General features: G+C 35.7%; 1 protein-coding gene across 7 annotated transcripts in view; it reads left to right on the forward strand.

Moving 5' to 3' along the window:
- The window catches only part of NOX4 (NADPH oxidase 4), a 147,570-nt gene that overhangs the window by 70,888 nt on the left and 56,667 nt on the right, over positions 1-20,015 (forward strand). For all 7 annotated transcript variants that reach the window (XM_059068555.2, XM_067038299.1, XM_059068560.2 and 4 more), the window contains one exon: positions 7,128-7,188. In XM_059068555.2, the coding sequence (XP_058924538.1) occupies positions 7,128-7,188 (61 nt within the window). The remainder of the gene's footprint in view (positions 1-7,127; positions 7,189-20,015) is intronic.

Here is a 20,015-nt window from a genome sequence, read left to right on the forward strand (position 1 = left end):
CCTATTCCACCCACCATCTTCTCCCACTTCAGTTAATGCCAACTCAATTGTCCATGTTGCTCGGGCTGAAAACCTGAACATCATTCTTGACTTTTATCAGTTTTTAAAAATATAGGCAAAAATCCATCCACAGATTTTCTTGTCTCTACCTTCAAAATATGTCCACCATTCCACCATTGCCACCCTGGTCCAATCTACTACCATTGGATAGCCTCCTGACTGTTCTGCATCTGTCTGCCCTTACTGAGCTACCATTTAATCTTAACAAGCTGCCAAGGTGATTATTTTGAAATGAAAATCAGATTATGTCATCTTTCTGTTAAAAAAACAGGCAGTTTTCACCTTGAGCTATACTTGATATCTGTTGACTTGTATCTGTGTGAGTGTGTGTATGTGGGGGGAGAGATGTGAGTGGAGAAGGGAGGTCAGAGGTCAGAGTGTCTGGAATAGATGAAGGAAAAGGAAGGATGGTAGGAAATAATGTCAGAGAAGTCATGAGGTGTCAGATTATGTAGGGTTTATATGACACTGCAAGGGCTTTGGTTTTTACTTTGAGTGAGGAAGGAGCCATTGGATGGCTCTGGGTAGAGGAAGGACATGACCTGGCTTAGTTTTTAATAGGAGCACTCTGGATGCTATGTTAAGGTTAGATGAAGGGCAGAGCAGAGAGACCAGTTAGGAGGCCATTGTGGTCGTCCACCTGGGGTACGATGCTGCTTGGACCAGGATGGTGACAGTGAAGCTGGTGAGGAGTATCAGGTTCTTAATATATTTGAAAGAGTTAGCAGGATTTCTTGATAGACCTGGTATGGAATGTGAAGGAAATACAAGAGTTAAAGTTTTTATTTTATTTTATTTTATTTATTTATTGTTTAGTTTTGTTTTTTGGTCTGAGCAACTGGAGCTACATTATCTGAGATAGGGAGGGCCCTCCCTACCAAATTCTCATCTACAAAAACTCTCATTCTGAGGAGAATGTGCAGAGCTCCGTTTGAGATATGTAAATGTGATATGGCACTTAGTCTACTTTTATCAAATATTTCCTGAGCAAATGAATGACATCTCAGCCCTACTTTCCACTGTACAGGTTATTCCTGTATCTTGAGGCCTCTTTGTCCCATCTCTAGTTGTCCTACTTGTGTTTGGATTTGTGGGAGCGTAGCTGCCTGGCTTGTGCTTGGGGTGAGGTAATTTGGGGGTCAAGTTATCCCATATACAGACATGAACACATTTCTTCTCTTGTTTAAAATTGTAAGTCCAACCTCAGCTTTCTTCTATTGTCTGTGAGGTCTCTGAGACCTAAGTTTTCCCAATGAGGTGTGAGCAAGATGGGTTTGCTTCTCAAGGTGATCCCCTTTTAGAAGGTTGTGCGATTTCAGCTTTGGAATTTTTTTCAGTCAGTTCCCAAGCCACCATGTCACCCACATTTCGTCTTTCAAAATGTGTTGACACCTCTCTATTGTTGTTCTCATTCCCTGTGTTACCTTTGATATTGTCATGTGTATTTTTATATTCATAAATTGTTATTTCAGTGTTTTGTTTTTTTCCTTTTGAGGGAGCTGAGATAAATGCACATATTCCATTGAAGTTAGCAAAAATCTCACTTACATACTTTTCCAGGATCTTTCTGTTTAATATTTAGCATTTTTTTCATGAAACTATACAAGTAAACACGAACTTTTTCTGTCAAGTAAACCAGTAAATATTGAAATGTTATATTTGTTGAAACGTTTAGAGTCACGGTGTTGCACTAATTGTGATGGATTTTGCTCTCCTGACTCATTATCTCCTCTCTTACTTTTAGAACAATCCTCATTTGTGAAGTTACATGAGCTCCTAGTATAGTCTGTGAAACTTTTTAATACTCAATACATGTTTGGTGAATGTTTGAATAAATTGTAGAAGAATTGCCCATTGTTGAAGTCCTTATTCATTCTCAGGTTAATTCTCCAATATTTTATTAACTGATATTTGAATGCATACCCAATAAGGGTAAGATGCTATGGAATATAGGATAATGATTTAGAAATAGTTCTTGATCTCAAGACACTTATAGTGTATTAATATTGGAAAAATTACACAAAATTAAAGAGGTAAACTGTAATAAAGGGCATAAAAGTCAAGTAATTTGGAATTTCAGAGAAGAGAGGGATTTTTGTAGCATGGGAAATCAAGATTTCTTAATGAAAGTGGTAGCATTTGAGATGGGCCTTAAAGAATTACCAGTGTCCAATATGAGAAATGGGAATGAAGTCATTCTAAATGAGTATACTAGTAAGTGGGAAAATTAAGAGACAAGAAAATATATTAGTTGATCCATGTTGGCTTAGCTGGATTAGAGTGAATCAAAGAGGAAAAATGGAATATAAAATTGGAAAGAGGGCTTCCCTGGTGGCGCAGTGGTTGAGAGTCCGCCTGCCGATGCAGGAGACACGGGTTCGTGCCCCGGTCCGGGAAGATCCCACATGCCGCGGAGCGGCTGGGCCTGTGAGCCATGGCCGCTGAGCCTGCGTATCCGGAGCCTGTGCTCCGCAATGGGAGAGGCCACAGCAGTGAGAGGCCCGCGTAACGCAAAAAAAAAAAAAAAAAAAAAAAAAAAAATTAGAAAGAATTTGGAACAAATGTGGTTGGTCAGAGACTGTAGGAAAGAAAGAATGTGCGTGTTTTCCCATAAGAGGATACGAAAGGTTAATCAATAGGAGATTGCTGTGATCAGACGTTTTCTTTGGTAATATTATTTGAAAGGACTTGAAAAATGTTGGCAGGAAGAGAAATACCTGGTATTACTCTGAGATTTGAACCTCTGTTCTGGTGGGATGTAGGTTTCCATGTCCATACCTAGGGGAATTAGAAGGAGAAGATAATTTGGGAAAGAAGATAACAGCAATTTTAGATATATTACATTTAGAACGAATTTCAAGTAGAAATTATCTAGAAGGCATAGAAAATGTGAAACTAGAGCTTTGGAAAAGAGGGTTAAAAATAAAGACCTGACAATAATGATTAAAGAACATCATATTCAGTGATCATTTTCTCTGGTTTAAGAAATTTGTTACATTGAAAATTTAATATTTACCATAGTAACATCCATTTTAGAATTATTTATTGTTGCAAAGCTCTTGATTTCAAATAAACACATTGTGGCTTTTAAATTCATTTTCCGTGTTTAATAAATTCTTGTGCAGTGACATCATTTTTACATTTTGTTCTCAAATGTAAGATGATTGTGTAATATCTGTTTATATTTTTGTGGGACTTAAAAAATCATTAGTCATTTGAGCACATTAAAAACCCAATGCCATTTTGAACAAATAATTTTCAAGAAAAGGTTGTTTTTCTCCAGGATATCCAAGTACACATTCCTCCAGGTCTCTTGCAAATTCTGTCATTTTATTTTCTTCGCCTTAAACTAGGTGATGAGTATTCTGCTACTTATATTAAGGTCAACATCAGCCAAACTCCATTCTCTTCATCTAGGAAACTTAAGTGAGACTAAAGTAAGACTCAGGAATGTTTTAATGTTTATATTTTAAATTAAACTTTTAAAGTATTTAAAATTATAAACATTAAAAAGCTTCATAATAAATTTAAAAAATAGATGTGTATGAAATGAGTTATTTTCTCTGTCTTCAATTTTACTTCCCAGAAATTAATATTCTTAACAATGTATCATATAGTCTCATCAATGTATTTCTATGTATAGAGGAAAAACACTAATATCTGTTTATTTTATTTAATTAATTAATTTATTATTTATTTATTTATTTATGGCTGCTTTAGGTCTTCATTGCTGCACGTGGGCTTTCTCTGGTTGCGGAGAGTGGAGGCTACTCTTCATTGTGGTGTGCAGGCTTCTCATTGCAGTGGCTTCTCTTGTGGCGGAGCACAAGCTCTAGGCGTGTGGGCCTCAGTAGTTGTGGCACGTGGGCTCAGTAGTTGTGGCTCTCAGGTTCTAGAGCACAGACTCAGTAGTTGTGGTGCACGGGCTTAGTTGCTTCATGGCATGTGGGATCTTCCCGGACCAGGGCACGAACTTGTGTCCCCTGCATTGGCAGGTGGATTCTTAACCACTGTGCAACCAGGGAAGTCCCCTAATATCTGTTTTAATTTTAATAATGTGAACTTTACTACATGTCCTACAACATTTTTTAACTGAAAATTTGTCATTAGCATATTTATTTTTAATGTTCTAAGAGAAACAAGATAGCCAAAGATATGAATACTTTATTATTTCTTCCCTTTGAGAAGTTTTCTAAACAATTTTAAAAAGATAGTGAAACAACATTAAGGAATCACTACACTGTGATTTAGACAACATTAATGAATCTGAACATTATTTGTGCAAAGGTACTAAAATGTGATTCTAAGATTTTCAGTCATTGTTTCAAACCACACATGCTGAAGTCATTCTGTGTGCTATTCTGTGCAGGCCCCCTTCAAATCTGGGGTGATATGATTGGGCAAAAACTCTGTTAAAATCTGTCTTCTTAATTCCTAGCTAGTTTGAGGAAATATCAGTAATTTATAAAGGCATCATTCCCAAGAGTTTGAGAGGAACAATATTGTGTTCTACCTGTTCACAACCAGATCAGCCTTAAAAGTTATCCTGATACATTTGGCCAACACTTAGAAGGAGGTTTATAGGCTCCTACAAGGCCTGAGGGAATGTTAAACATCATATGTTATTATCTTTTACAATGTCTGCACTGAAAGAATAGAACAGAGATATGAATATTTGGCAAAATGTACATTTTCCTTTAGAATACATTATAAGATTAAATCAAGCCAGATGCATACAAAGGTATACAAAGACTAACTTTGTTGCTCCCTATTCTATCTTTTGGCTTAGATCTTCTTTTCATAACCTAAGATTTAGTTCACAATAAGGGAAACATCAAGAGACATGGGAACAATCAGATTGGTAGCTTGGAACTCTGTTGGGATTCTTGCTTTCTGGCAGCTACAACTTTTACAGCATAGAGGCTCTGGCCAGTGTTAAGTATTGATAGTACGAAGTAAAAGTGGTGGTGGGTTTTTACAGATCACATCGTCTTATTTGGAGATTTACTAATGACAAAACATTGCTCTTGAATTTATTAAAAATTAGAATGTAAATTAAATATTTAAACAGAGTCAGAATTATAAATGAAGTAATATTTTCATAGTATAAATAATATTTAAGTAATATGATTTTGATACTTTTCATTTATTTCAATATTTTAAACTACAGTTAGTAGTAATAATCCTATTAGAAACACTGATTGTGGAATAGTGGTTTGGAAATTGCATGTTACAATAAATCTCAACCCTGAACATGTGCCTTTTAGTTTGTTTATGATTTGTCATGAAGAAATGATTAATACCTAACTTTTTATTTAGTGTTTTCACTGACCTCCAAGCTACTTATCTTCTTTGATGAGTTGTTTACATATCTCCATGGTATCTTCACTTTCCTTTATTTCTTTTCCTTAGAGCATCCCTATGTGACCTACGTTAATTAGTCAACATAGTGAGCTCGAGGATCTTCAACTTACTTCATGTAACCCATTCTCTATCACAAGGCCCTCAGAGCCACTGGCATATTCTTTCATCTGTGCTTTAACTTCAGCCCATATTTCTCCTTAATTCATATTGTTGTACATTGATTCCACTAATTTTCAGCAAATCCTTTTTTTCCCCCTACTCCATTTGACTTCTCATGCAGTCCTTAGCCATTTGCCATATCTTTGCTTTAGTGGAGACAGTGGCCTGCCATAGTTACAAACTGTGTAGCCAGACAAACCCGGACCCAAACTCTGTCTTGGGCAAGTTGATTTTTTTTTTCCTTAAAAATTTTTTTTTTTAATTTAAAAAAAATTTTATTGGAGTATAGTTGATTTAAAATGTTATGTTAGTTTCTGCTGTATAGCAAAGTGAATCAGCTATATATGTATATCCACTCTTTTTAAAATTCTTTTCCCATAAAGATTGTTACAAGTTGATTTTAAGTCTTAGTTACTCAATTTCCTTAACTATAAAAGACAAATCACCAGGGTTATTGTGAGCTTTTAGGAATGAGACACTTAGCCCTGCCCTTGGTACATGATATTCAATAAACACTGGCTAGTAAAATGCAGATGATCCCTTACCCATAACCCTTATGCTAGATGTATTTTCAGAATTCAGAATTTTGAGGGTTGTAAAAGATATGCATAATTAATATATTACCTATGATCACTAGTAGGATATGAGGCAGCATTCTTAAACAAATGGGTATTTCTGTAGGAAAATAGTTCTGTATGAACTTTTATACAGAAGTATTAACCTCCCATCATTACCTTCCCATCATTTCAGGTCTGATAGTGCCACCAAATGTGTTATGAAAAAACTCATTTTTGAACATTTCTGAATTTTAGAATTGTGGAAAGGGATTGGGATTCTGTAAAATAAAGGGAGACACTGCATTTTCTTATTGTGAACTAAAAATTATTCTCTCATTTTTGCTATGTGGCTGTTTCCTATATTTGCTAAACATGGGACCACAGGTACTTTTTCTTACCTCCAGTACCACAGCTCACTCCCCTCTCCTCAGGTACCCTTTCCACTTTACTCCAGATTTCTTCTGAGAATTATGGGAGGGAATGAAATAAAACTCTTTCAGTAGGAGTTTCTTCACTGGACACAGAAAATTCAGGTCACATTGATAATTATTTTTTTCATTTCCCCGGAATTTGTTAGGATGTGAAGCGTATAAGAATATCTGCAAAGAAAAAGACACTAAAATCATTAGTCTCCATTTCTTCCTTCGTGGTTAAAAGCTGTGTCCTCTTAAATATTTTAACTCAAAATATATTTAAGCAAGATTTATGGTTAGATGTAATATACTAGCCGTTTTAGACTATGTGTATTTTTTGTTTTATATAATACATATGGGCTTTTCGAGAAACATATAGTGTCTTATTGACTGGTTGGCATTGCTTTTTTTCTCCCACTAATGAGGATCTGTATAGATTTTTTTTAGTCCATTCCTTTCTATTTCTTATTGATTTTGGAGATTTGCTATGAGAATAAAAGTAGTAATTGAATCATACTCTGGTACTACATAATTATTATTCAGAATTGATTCCAGTATTTATTTATTTTTTTAGTGTCCTACTGAAACCAAAGCAACATTTGGGGTCCACCTTAAAATAGTAGGAGACTGGACAGGTATGTAGAACATAGAGTTTTAAAATATACGCTTTGAAAATAATGGGTCATACAATAATTTTGATGTCTAAGTAGTGGAATGACCAGCACGTATAGAAATGTGTATGTGTTCTCAAGCTGTTGTTTTGTTTTCCTTCTTTGCTTGTACAGTTGTAACATTCATGTGTTTTTTTTTTTCTTCTGTAAGATGCATTTTTGGAATTGGAATACAGTGGTTATCAGTAATTGTTAATAGTGTGTTGTTCATGTGATTGTAAATCATAGATTTCTACCTGCTTGTCAGATGTACTGGAAATAGTGAGAACACTGAAATGTCTTTTAGAAAACATCATTTTAAAATTAGTGGTTGGTTTTACTTTCAAAATAATCGACACCTGGGATTGAGATCACACAAATCTTCCAGTTCTTGCATGACTGTCTGCATGGTATTATCTGTATATATAGAAACTCTACAACATCTTTTGAATAGTGGTCATTTATAACAGCAGGTCTGTTGGTGATGTTTTACTCTTTTATTGATAACAATTTTCTTTTATTATCTGAAAGGTGCATTGTATTAAGAGTTCTGAGTAAATAAACACTATTCATTCTCATATTCCCTTTGTCCAACAGAGTGACTGAGTTAGCTTGTTGTTTATTTTGGCTATTCAAAGGCAAGGATGCAAATGTAAATAAAAAATAATTTTTAATTGAATGCTAAACCAGGAGTTGTTTTGTGAAAACTATACAGAATCAGAAAAAGGCAGATTCAGTGTAATCTCAGGCAATAAGAGAAGCTTCACAGAGAAGATAAAATTTGAGCTGAACATTGAAAATCAGACAAATGAAGAAAGAAGAAGGTCATTTAAGTGAAATCCACAACACTGTCAAAAATCAAGGAAGGTAATGATTAAACCTTATTTGAGAAGTGTGAGTCAGTCAGCCTAGCAGAAGCAAAGATATTTTTCTGGGGAGTAGTATGGAAAAACCATTTAGGGTCAGCATGGTAAAGATCTTGAATGCCTTGACAAGATGTTAGAACAACTTAGAGATATTAGGGAATCTTTGAAGGATTTGGAACATCGTAATGTAAATGGTATTGATAACTTGCTAGTTGATTAGATTAGGATCAAGGGAAGACTTATTGGTACTGGAAGGCAGAGGAGAACGAGTCAATAAAGGAGTGAAGATGGAAACTGAGGACTAGAAGAAATGTATTTGCAAATGCAGCTTAAGAAGTTAGTATTGGAAAGGGGGGACTAACTATTGTAAAAATTAGGAAAGGACAAGATGTTATGTAACAGGGAAGAGATATTTTAGAAAGGACAGTTGAAAGAGCTTATATTATACAATTAAATAATAATAGTGTGTATAAAATCCTTTGTCTCTAGAAAGAGCAGTCAGCTTGGAAATGGAGATAAGAAGAAAATGGGGAAAATATGCAACATAGGATTTAATGGGTAAACAAAGAAACTAATCCAAAGATCTTTGAGCAGTGATGACCTATTTGGAAACATGAAAAATCAAACTTAAATTCATATTATTAATTTGATAGCTTCCGAAAGAGATCATTGTAGTCCATTGTTAGAAGAATACTGGTGTAGTATACAAATAGTAATTCTCATAAGCCCAGAACTAGTTGATATAATAAAAATTGTTTTGCACTATTTGGCAAATAAAGAATGAGCTGAAATTCTTCTCTGGTAAGAATCCCAATATAGTAAGAATTAACTTCAATATGAATGGTAATTGATAGAATTCTATATCTGAAGGGTAACAAGCATAATGAAGTCATAATTTAATTCATCAGGGTAAGCAGAAAGTTCATCAGGGCATATTATTTTTATTTTTATTTTTTAAGCATCTTTATTGGAGTATAATTGCTCTACAATTGTGTGTTAGTTTCTGCTATATAACAAAGTTAATCAGCGACACATATACATATATCCCCATATCTCCTCACTCTGGCATCTTCCTCCCATCCTCCCTATCCCACCCCTTTGTGGTCACAAAGCACCAAGCTGATCTCCCTGTGCTATGTGGCTGCTTCCCACTAGCTATCAATTTTATATTTGGCAGTGTATATATGTCGATGCCTCTCTTTCACTTCGTCCCAGCTTACACTTCCCCCTCTCCGTGTTCTCAAGTACATTCTCTATGTCTTTATTCCTGTCCTGCCCCTAGGCTCTTCATAAACATTTTTATTTTTTTTAGATTCCATATATATGTGTTAACATATGGTATTTGTTTTTCTCTTTCTGACGTACTTCACTCTGTATGACAGACTCTAGGTCCATCCACCTCACTACAAATAACTCAATTTAGTGTCTTTTTATGGCTGAGTAATATTCCATTGTATATATGTGCCACATCTTCTTTATCCATTCATCTGTCAATGGACAGATGTCTGGGCTATTGTAAATAGTGCTGCAGTGAACATTGTGGTATATGACTCTTTTTGAATTATGGTTTTCTCAGGGTATATGCCCAGTAGTGGGATTGCTGGGTAATATGGTAGTTCTACTTTTAGTTTTCTAAGGAACCTCCATACTGTTCTGCATAGTGGCTGTATGAATTTACATTCCCACCAAAAGTGCAAGAGGGTTCCCTTTTCTCCACACCCCCTCCAGCATTTATTGTTTGTAGATTTTTTGATGATGGCCATTCTGAATGGTGTGAGCTGATATCTCATTGTAGTTTTGATTTGCATTTCTCTAATGATTAGTGATATTGAGCACCCTTTCATGTGTTTGTTGTCAATCTGTATATCCTGTTTGGAGAAATGTCTATTTAGGTCTTCTGCCCATTTTTGGATTGGGTTGTTTGTTTTTTTGATATTGAGCTGCATGAGCTGCTTGTAAATTTTGGAGATTAATCCTTTGTCAGTTGCTTCACTTGCAAATATTTTCTCCAATTCTAAGAGTTGTATTTTCGTCTTGTTTATGATTTCCTTTTCTATGCAAAAGCTTTTAAGTTTCATTAGGTCCCATTTGTTTATTTTTGTTTTTATTTGCATTTCTCTAGGAGGTGGGTCAAAAGGATCTTGCAGTGATGTATGTCATAGAGTGTTCTGCATATGTTTTCCTCTAAGAATTTTATAGTGTCTGGACTTGCATTTAGGTCTTTAATCCATTGTGAGTTTATTTTTGTGTATGGTGTTAGGAAGTGTTCTAATTTCATTCTTTTACATGTAGCTCTCCAGTTTTCTCAGCACCATTTATTGAAGAGGCTGTCTTTTCTCCATTATATATTCTTAACTCCTTTATCAAAATTAAGGTGACCATATGTGCATGGGTTTATCTCTGGGCCTTCTATCCTGTCCTATTGATCTATATTTCTGTTTTTGTGCCAGTAGTATACTCGCTTGATTACTATAGCTTTGTAGTATAGCCTGAAGTCTGGGAGACTGATTCCTCCAGCTCTCTTTTTCTTTCTCAAGATTGCTTGGGCTATTCGGGGTCTTTTGTGTTTACAAACAAATTGTGAAGTTTTTTCTAGTTCTGTGAAAAATGCCATTGGTAATTTGATAGGGATTGCATTGAATCTGTAGATTGCTGTGGGTAGTATAGTCATTTTCACAATATTGGTTCTTCCAGTCCAATAACATGGCATATCTCTCCATCTGTTTGTATCATCTTTAATTTCTGTCATCAGTGTCTTATAGTTTTCTGCATACAGCTCTTTTGTCTCCTTAGGTAGGTTTATTCCTAGATATTTTATTCTTTTTTTTGCAATGGTAAGTGGGAGTGTTTCCTTAATTTCTCTTTCAGGTTTTTCATCCTTAGTGTATAGGAATGCAAGAGATTTCTGTGCATTAATTTTGTATCCTGCTACTTTACCAAATTCATTGATTAACTCTAGTAGTTTTCTAGTAGCATCTTTAAGATTCTCTGTGTATAGTATCATGTCATCTGCAAATAGTGACAGCTTTACTTCTTTGTCAGTTTGGATTCCTTTTATTTCTTTTTCTTCTCTGATTGCTGTGGTTAAAACTTCCAAAACTATGTTGAATAATAGTGGTGAGTGTAGACAACCTTGTCTTATTCCTGATCTTAGAGGAAGTGGTTTCAGTTTTTCACCTTTGAGAACAATGTTGGCTGTGGGTTTGTCATATATGGCATTTATTATGTTGAAGTAAGTTCCCTCCACTACTTTCTGGTGGGTTTTTATCATAAATGGGTGTTGAATTTTGTAAAAAGCTTTTTCTGCATCTATTCAGATGATCATATCGTTTTTATCCTTCAGTTTGTTAGTATGGTGTATTACATTGATTGATTTGTGTATATTGAAGAATCCTTGCATTCCTGGGATAAGCCCCACTTGATCATGGTGTATGATCCTTTTAATGTGCTTTTGGATTCTGTTTGCTAGTATTTTGTTGAGGATTTTCGCATCTGTGTTCATCAATGTTATTGGACTGTAGTTTTCTTTCTATGTGACATCTTTGTCTGGTTTTGGTATCAGGGTGATTGTGGCCTCGTAGAATGAGTTTGGGAGTGTTCCTCCCTCTGGTATATTTTGGAAGAGTTTGACAAGGATAGGTGTTAACTCTTCTCTAAATGTTTGATAGAATTTTCCTGTGAATTCTATATCTGATGTGAAGCCATCTGGTCCTGGACTTTTGTTTATTGGAAGATTTTTAATCACAATTTCAATTTCAGTGCTGTGATTGGTCTGTTTATATTTCCTATTTCTTCCTGGTTCAGTCTTGGAAAGTTGTGCTTTTCTAAGAATTTTTCCATTTCTTCCAGGTTGTCCATATTGGCATATGGTTGCTTGTAGTAATCTCTCATGATCCTTTGTATTTCTGTGGTGTCAATTGTTACTTGTCCTTTTTTATTTCTAATTCTATTGATTTGAGTCTTCTCCCTTTTCTTCTTGATGAGTCTGGCTAATTGTTTATCTTCTCAAAGAACCAGCTTTTAGTTTTATTGATCTTTGCTATTGTTCCTTTCATTTCTTTTTCATTTATTTCTGATCTAATCTTTATGATTTATTTCCTTCTGCTAACTTTGGGGTTTTTTTGTTCTTCTTTCTCTAATTGCTTTAGGTGTAAGGTTAGGTCGTTTATTTGAGATGTTTCTTGTTTCTTGAGGTGGGACTGTATTGCTATAAATTTCCCTTTTAGAAATGCTTTTGCTGCATCCAATAGGTTTTGGGTTGTCATGTTTTCATTGTCATTTGTTTCCTAGTATTTTTTGTTTTCCTCTTTGATTTCTTCAGTGATCTCTTGGTTATTTAGTAGTGTATTGTTTAGCCTCCATGCATTTGTATTTTTTACAGTTTTTTTCTTGTAATTGATATCTAGTCTCATAGCGTAGTGGTTGGAAAAGATACTTGATATGATTTCAATTATCTTAAATTTACCAATGCTTGATTTGTGACCCCAGATATGATCTATCCTTGAGAATGTTCCATGTGCACTTGAGAAGAAAGTGTATTTTGTTGTTTTTGGATGGAATGTCCTATAAATATCAATTAAGTCCATCTTCTTTAATATATCATTTAAAACTTGTGTTTCCTTCTTTATTTTCATTTTAGATGATCTGTCCATTGGTGAAAGTGGTGTGTTAAAGTCCCCTACTATGATTGTGTTACTGTCGATTTCCCCTTTTATGGCTGTTAGCATTTGCCTTATGTATTGAGGTGCTCCTATGTTGGGTGCATAAATATTTACAATTGTTATATCTTCTTCTTGGTTTGAGGCCTTGATCATTATGTAGTGTCCTTCTTTGTCTCTTGTAATAGAATTTATTTTAAAGTCTATTTTGTCTAATATGAGAATTGCTACTCCAGCTTTCTTTTGATTTCCATTTGCATGGAATATCTTTTTCCATCCCCTCACATTCAGTCTTTATGTGTCCCTATGCCTGAAGTGGGTCTCTTGTAGACAGCATAAATATGGGTCTTGATAAATCACAGCAAGATCCTTTTTGACCCATCTCCTAGAGAAATGGAAATAAAAACACAAATAAACAAATGGGACCTAATGAAACTTAAAAGCTTTTGCACAGCAAAGGATACCATAAACAAGACCAAAAGACAACCCTCAGAATGGGAGAAAATATTTGCAAATGAAGCAACTGACAAAGGATTAATTTCCAAAATTTATAAGCAACTCATGCAGCTCAATAACAAAAAAACAAACAACCCAATACAAAAATGGGCAGAAGAACTAAATAGACATTTCTCCAAAGAAGATATACAGATTGCTAACAAACACATGAAAGAATGCTCAACCTCATTAATCATTAGAGAAATGCAAATCAAAACTACAATGAGATATCATCTCACACCGGTCAGATTGGCCATCATCAAAAACTCTAGAAACAATAAATGCTGGAGAGGGTGTGGAGAAAAGGGAACCCTCTTGCACTGCTGGTGGGAATGTAAATTGATACAGCCGCTATGGAGAACAGTATGGAGGTTCCTTAAAAAACTACAAATAGAACTACCATACGACCCAGCAATCCCACTACTGGGCATATACCCTGAGAAAACTATAATTCAGAAAGACTCATGTACCAAAATGTTCATTGCAGCTCTATTTACAATAGCCAGGACATGGAAGCAACCTAAGTGTCCATCAACAGATGAATGGATAAAGAAGATGTGGCACATATATACAATGGAATATTACTCAGCCATAAAAAGAAATGAAACTGAGTTATTTATAATGAGGTGGATGGACCTGGAGTCTGTCATACAGAGTGAAGTAAGTCAGAAGGAGAAAAACAAATACCGTATGCTAACACATATATATGGACTCTAAGGGAAAAAAATGTCATGAAGAGGTTAGTGGTAGGATGGGAATAAAACACAGACTTACTTGAGCATGGACTTGAGGATATGGGGAGGGGGAGGGGTGGGCTGTGACGAAGTGGGGGAGTGGCAGGGACATATATACACTATCAAATGTAAATTAGATAGCTGGTGGGAAGCTGCTGCATAGAACAGGGAGATCACCTCTGTGCTGTGTGACCGCCTGGGGGGGTGGGATAGGGAGGGTGGGAGAGAGGGTGATGCAAGAGGGAGGAGATGTGGGAGCATGTGTGTATGTATAACTGATTTAGTTTGTTGTAGAGGGAAAACTAACACACTATTGTAAAACAATTATACTCCAATAAAGATGTTAAAAAAAAAAAAAAAAAAAAAAAATATGGGTCTTGTTTTTTTATCCTTTCAGCCAGTGTATTCATCTTGGTTGGAACACTTAATCCATTTACATGTAAGATAGTTATTGATATGTATGTTCCTATTACCATTTTCTTAATTGTTTTGGGTTTGTTATTGTAAGTCTTTCCCTTCTCTTGTGTTTTCTGCCTAGAGAAGTTCCTTTAGCATTTGTTGTAAGGCTGGTTTGGTGGTGCTGAATTCTCTTAGCTTTTGTTTGTCTGTAAAGGCTTTAATTTCTCCATCAAATCTGAAAGAGATCTTGCTGGGTAGAGTAGTCTCAGTTGTAGGTTTTTCTCCTTCATCACTTTAAATATGTCCTGCCACTCCCTTCTGGCTTGCAGAGTTTCTGCCGAAAGATCAGCTGTTAACCTTATGGGGATTCCCTTGTATGTTATTTGTTGCTTTTCCCTTACTGCTTTTAATATTTTTTCTTTGTATTTAATTTTTGATAGTTTGATTAATATGTGTCATGGTGTGTTTCTCCTTGGATTTATCCTATATGGGACTCTCTGTCCTTCCTGGACTTGACTGACTATTTCCTTTCCCATATCAGGGAAGTTTTCAACTATAATCTCTTCAAATATTTTCTCAGTCCCTTTCTTTTTCTCTTCTTCTTCTGTGATCCCTATAATTCAAATGTTGGTGCATTTAATGTTTTTCCAAAGGTCTTTTATACTGTCGTCAGTTCTTTTCATTCTTTTTTCTTTATTCTGCTCTTCGGTAGTTATTTCCACTATTTTATCTTCCAGGTTCCTTATCCATTCTTCTGCCTCAGTTATTCTGCTATTGATTCCTTCTAGAGAGTTTTTCATTTCATTTATTGTGTTGTTCGTCATTGTATGTTTGCTCTTAATTCTTCTAGGTCCTTGTTAAATGTTTCTTGTATTTTTTCCATTCTATTTTCAAGATTTTGGATCATCTTTACTATCATTACTCTAAATTCTTTTTCAGGTAGACTGCCTATTTCCTCTTCATTTGTTTGGTCTGGTGGGTTTTTGCCTTGCTCCTTCATCTGCTGTGTGTCTCTGTCTTTTCATTTTGCTAAAGGGGTGTCTGTGACCTTATTATGATTTTAGGCAGCCTCTCTGCTAATAGGTGGGGTTGTGTTCCTGTCTTGCTAATTGTTTGGCATAGGGTGTTCAGCAGTGTAGCTTGCTGGTCGTTGAATGGAGCTGGGTCTTAGCGTTGAGATGGAGACCTCTGTGAGATCTCTTACCATTTGATAGTACATGGAGCCAGGAGGTCTCTGGTGGACCAATGTCCTGAACTTGGCTCTCCCACCTCAGATACACAGGTCTGACACCCGGCCAGAGCACCAAGACACTGTCAGAGACCCAGCTTAGAAGATAAGGGAGAAAAAAAGAAAGAAAGAAGAAGAAAATAAAATAAAATAAAAAGTTATTAAAATTAAAAATTATTAAAAATAAAATTTTAAAATTAATTTAAAAAGTAAGTAAGAAAGAAGAGAGCAACCAAACCAAAAAACAAATCCACCAATGATAACAAGCACTAAAAACTGTACTAAAAAAAAAACAACAAAAAATGGACAAACAGAACACTAGGTAAAATGGTAAAAGTATAGATATACAGACAAACTCACACAAAGAAGCCTACACATACACAAGATCTATAATCCTCCCAATGCAACCACTAGCGTTCTCAGCCACACATGCACTTATAAATGTTAGTCACTGGCTTCACCTACATGCTTGTCTGAAGTTTGAGCTACATGGACATCTTCTTAGTAATCTTCCAATTACTGGCAATTTTCAAGTACACTAAAGAAGTTAAAACGTGTGGCAGGCTAAGTAAAGGTCCCCCAAAGATATGGACATCCAAATCCCTGGCACCACCTGGCAGCTGCACAGCGATGGGGACCCAGGACCCCATCATAGCTTATTACTAGCTATTGTTACTGAGTTTCTTCATAAAGTTATTTTCTATTGTCAGTGGCTCATTAAAATAAATGATTATCTGATTATCTCATCATTTATTTCAACCTTCTCTATTAGGAATACTTAATAGTTTTAATTTTATCCTCTTTTTTAATATAAAGTGCCATTGAGGGAGAAACAAGATCATTCTCTTCAGAGAGTTCAGTTCCAGTTAGATGCTTTTCAATTAATAGACTTTCTTGGTTGTTGACTTTAAATATTTGTTGATTTGAAAAAAAATGTCAGTCATTCATGCAGAGAACCACTAAATAGTTCTGCCACTATCTGGCACTTTATTTCAAAAGACATTTTAGCTGTCTTAAAAAAATGGAATTATAATTATGAAAGGAAAATTGGCAATATCATTGCTGAAATCAAGGATTACTGGGTTTTTATTCTAAAAGAATTGCTTATTAAGTATTACTCAGTATTAAGAGTAATAAGTATAGAAAATACCAAAGAGATGCTTAAGAAGTTGAGTATCAAAGGTTTACTTCTCTAAACTGACTGAGAGATATTTTACAGTGACTATTTCTTCCCTGAAATATGTTTGTTCTTCCTGGGCACGTCTAAAGAACTGGCTTAATACCACCTCATGGGTCTAATGTAAGACTAATCAGCTACACTGAGCTGTAGAGTACCCAAGAAACAAATGAAGCAGCCAAAAGAAGAGACCTATAGTGACCTGAAATACACTTGTTGTTGTTGTTGTTGTTGTTTCTATGACTAGCAAATTATAATGGTCATATTTGTGGAAGATAACATTTAAACTATGTGTAATTTGGGGTAATAATCAAATATTTATTAAGCACTTACTCTATGCCAGACACTGCACTAGTCTCTGGAGATACAGTGCTGACCAATGCTGTGTTCTAGCCAGTAGAGACCTCCAAGAAACAAAAAAGCAAATCAATACATAGTGTGTTAGATAGTGATGAGTGCTATGAAGAAAAATAAAGAAAGATAAGGGAGTAAGAATGATGAAGGGTGGTAGTGCTATTTAGATAAGGTATTTAGTTATGGACTTTCTGAACAGACATGTAAGTAGATGAGGGAATAAATCAGGTGGATTTCAGGAAGAGATGTGTTTAGGCAAAGGAAACAGTAAGTGCAAAGTTCCTGAGGTGGGGGTAACTTTGGATAGTCAGGGAACTGCAAGGATCCCAGTGGGGCTGGAATACAGTCAGTGAAGGGGGATAGTAGTGGGAAATGAGATCAGAGAGGGGAGTTGGGGATCAGACTCTGTGGGTTACAGGAGGACTTGGATTTTAATCTGATTGAGATAAAAGGCATGATTTTGAAGTCTGCATTTGAATGATTAGCCATTTTGTTCTAATATATACTACCTAGTGTTTGCCAACCCAAGGGGTGTGTGTGTGTGTGTGTGTGTGTGTGTGTGTGTGTGTGTGTGTGTGTTTTGTTTGTTTGCTTTGTTGTTTCCACAAAAAGTACTGAGTTTAGGGAGAAGGAAGAAAATGGGATACTTCTGAGCACTGTAGAAAACAGATAAAAAAAAAAACACGTCAAACTTTTTTGGTGAAGGGGGAGGTGTATCACCATTTTGAGATGCCTCGCCTCAGTGGTGGTTCTATCTTCTGCCATATGGGCCTGGTTTATGGGTTCTGGTAGCCTCACCTACACCCTATATCCCACTAGCTTGTATGGATGGTAGTAGCTTCCTGCTACTCTTTGGATTTCTCCCCTATCTTTAATATAGCTTCCCAAATCTTACCTCACCTGAGTTCCTTATATCAAATTCCTTTCAATTAAATCATATAGAGCCCTTCCTGGTTTTGGCTGGACCCAGACTTAGAAGGTCAGCAAATCCTCTCTGAACAGATCATTGAATCACTGAGAGGAGTGATATATGGGAAAGATAAGAGAAAGTGTAAAAGTCCTGAAGCAGTCAAATGTTTATGTTCAAGGACCAGTAAGAAGTGCAGTGTTGCTGGAACTTAGTAAGTGGAAATGTTATAGGGAATAAAGTCTGAGAAATACCCATGGACCAGATATGATAGGCATTTGCAGACTTCAGTTTTATTATAAATGTTATGGAGAACCATTGGAGGATTTTGATTAGGGGATGACTCATATTTTTAAATGTTAATTCTGGCAGCTATGTATAGAATATGTTGGGGGCGTCAAGAGTGGATATCAGGAGATAAGTTGAGAATCTCATGCTGATGTCTAGACAAGAGGAAATGCTAGTTACGCATAGGGTGATAGAGACTAGGTCTTGAGAAGTGGATGTATTTTGAAGGTGTATCTGACAGGTTTTGTGGATGCGTTGGAGGTGGAGTGTAAAAAAGTTAAGAATCAAAGATAACTCCAAGGTTTTTAGTTTCAGTAAGTAAGTGGACAGTGTTGCTGCTTTGAGATATAGAATACTGTGGCATACTGGGGGGACAAGAGTAGACATTCAAAGTTCAGTTTTGTACATTTTAAATTTGAGAGGTCTAAACTAGAGATCTAAACTTGGGAATCATTAGTATCTTCATAGATTTAAATCCTTGAGTTGGACAGGATCACCTAGGGAAGTAATTCTCAATCATGTAAGATCCAATGCCTTGTTTTATAACATTTTATATGTCCACTTTACATTCTTAAAATTCAATTTACAGGTATTATACACACAAATGATTTATAAAAAATCAATATACCTTAGTATAAAGGAGCTATGTAAATAATTTATAGTAAATGATTTACATTCAATATTTAAATTCTTAAGCATGACTACACTAGAAGTCATAAGATATAGGTGACTTGTACCCACATACAGAATCATCATGAATAAAACAGTTCTAAATGCAGGTTCCCAATGCAAGTCAAATACTGTGAGCCCCAGTTCTTTTATGATGTGCTTTTCCAAAATGGTGAACATCTTTTGGTTAAGTTCTAGACACAATAGAGTACAAAAATATTTAGTTTACAGGGTAGTTGCAATCCCAGAAATTCCAGTGCATATTTAAATCATGCAAAAACTTTGCATTTTTTATAATTATAAATGAGTTTTTCATATACATGAATGTCCAGAAAGTCATTTGAAAAGCATACGGGGAGTGAGACAATTTCTTGTTGCACAGTATTCTCCACAAATTGCAGGATGTCTGCTGTCTCTGACCCCTACTCTCTAACCATCAGTAACTTCTCATCATCATTATGAGAACCAAATTGCCTCCACCAGCTCTCAAAAGTTCCCCTAAGAGGTGGTATTCTTCCATCAAGAGTAACTAGTTTAAGAAATGTATATAGATAGAGAAGAAATCTAACAGAGGACTGAGTCCTGAGGCATTTCAACACATATAGCTCAGCAAAGGTGACTAAGAAGGAGTGACCACTGAGGTAAAAGAAGAACCAGGCAAGTCTGAGTCCTGGACACCACAGGACAGTGTTTCAAAAATGAGGAATGGACCAGTTGAGACAAATGCTGCTGAAAATCAGAGTAAAATGAAGGCTGAATTAATGACCTTAGGAATCGTGTTTTTAGTGGAGTGGTGGGAACAGAAGCCTGATTGAGGTGGGTTCAAGAGATAATAATAGTAAGAGAAGAACTGGAGATGGAGATGGTAAGTATAGACAAATCCAGTGCATTGGGGCCAGCTCCTATGAGCTCACTGGGTTATAGGGTGCTTATTTTCCAACTCTGCGTTCAGTGAAGTCAAGTTTGCTAGCTTTAAATCATCCACAATGTGAGTATTCATTCCACAGAAATTGACAAACACCATAAGGTAGGGATTA

This window comes from Kogia breviceps, chromosome 7 (genome assembly GCF_026419965.1).
Source record: "Kogia breviceps isolate mKogBre1 chromosome 7, mKogBre1 haplotype 1, whole genome shotgun sequence".
Taxonomy (NCBI): domain Eukaryota; kingdom Metazoa; phylum Chordata; class Mammalia; order Artiodactyla; family Physeteridae; genus Kogia; species Kogia breviceps.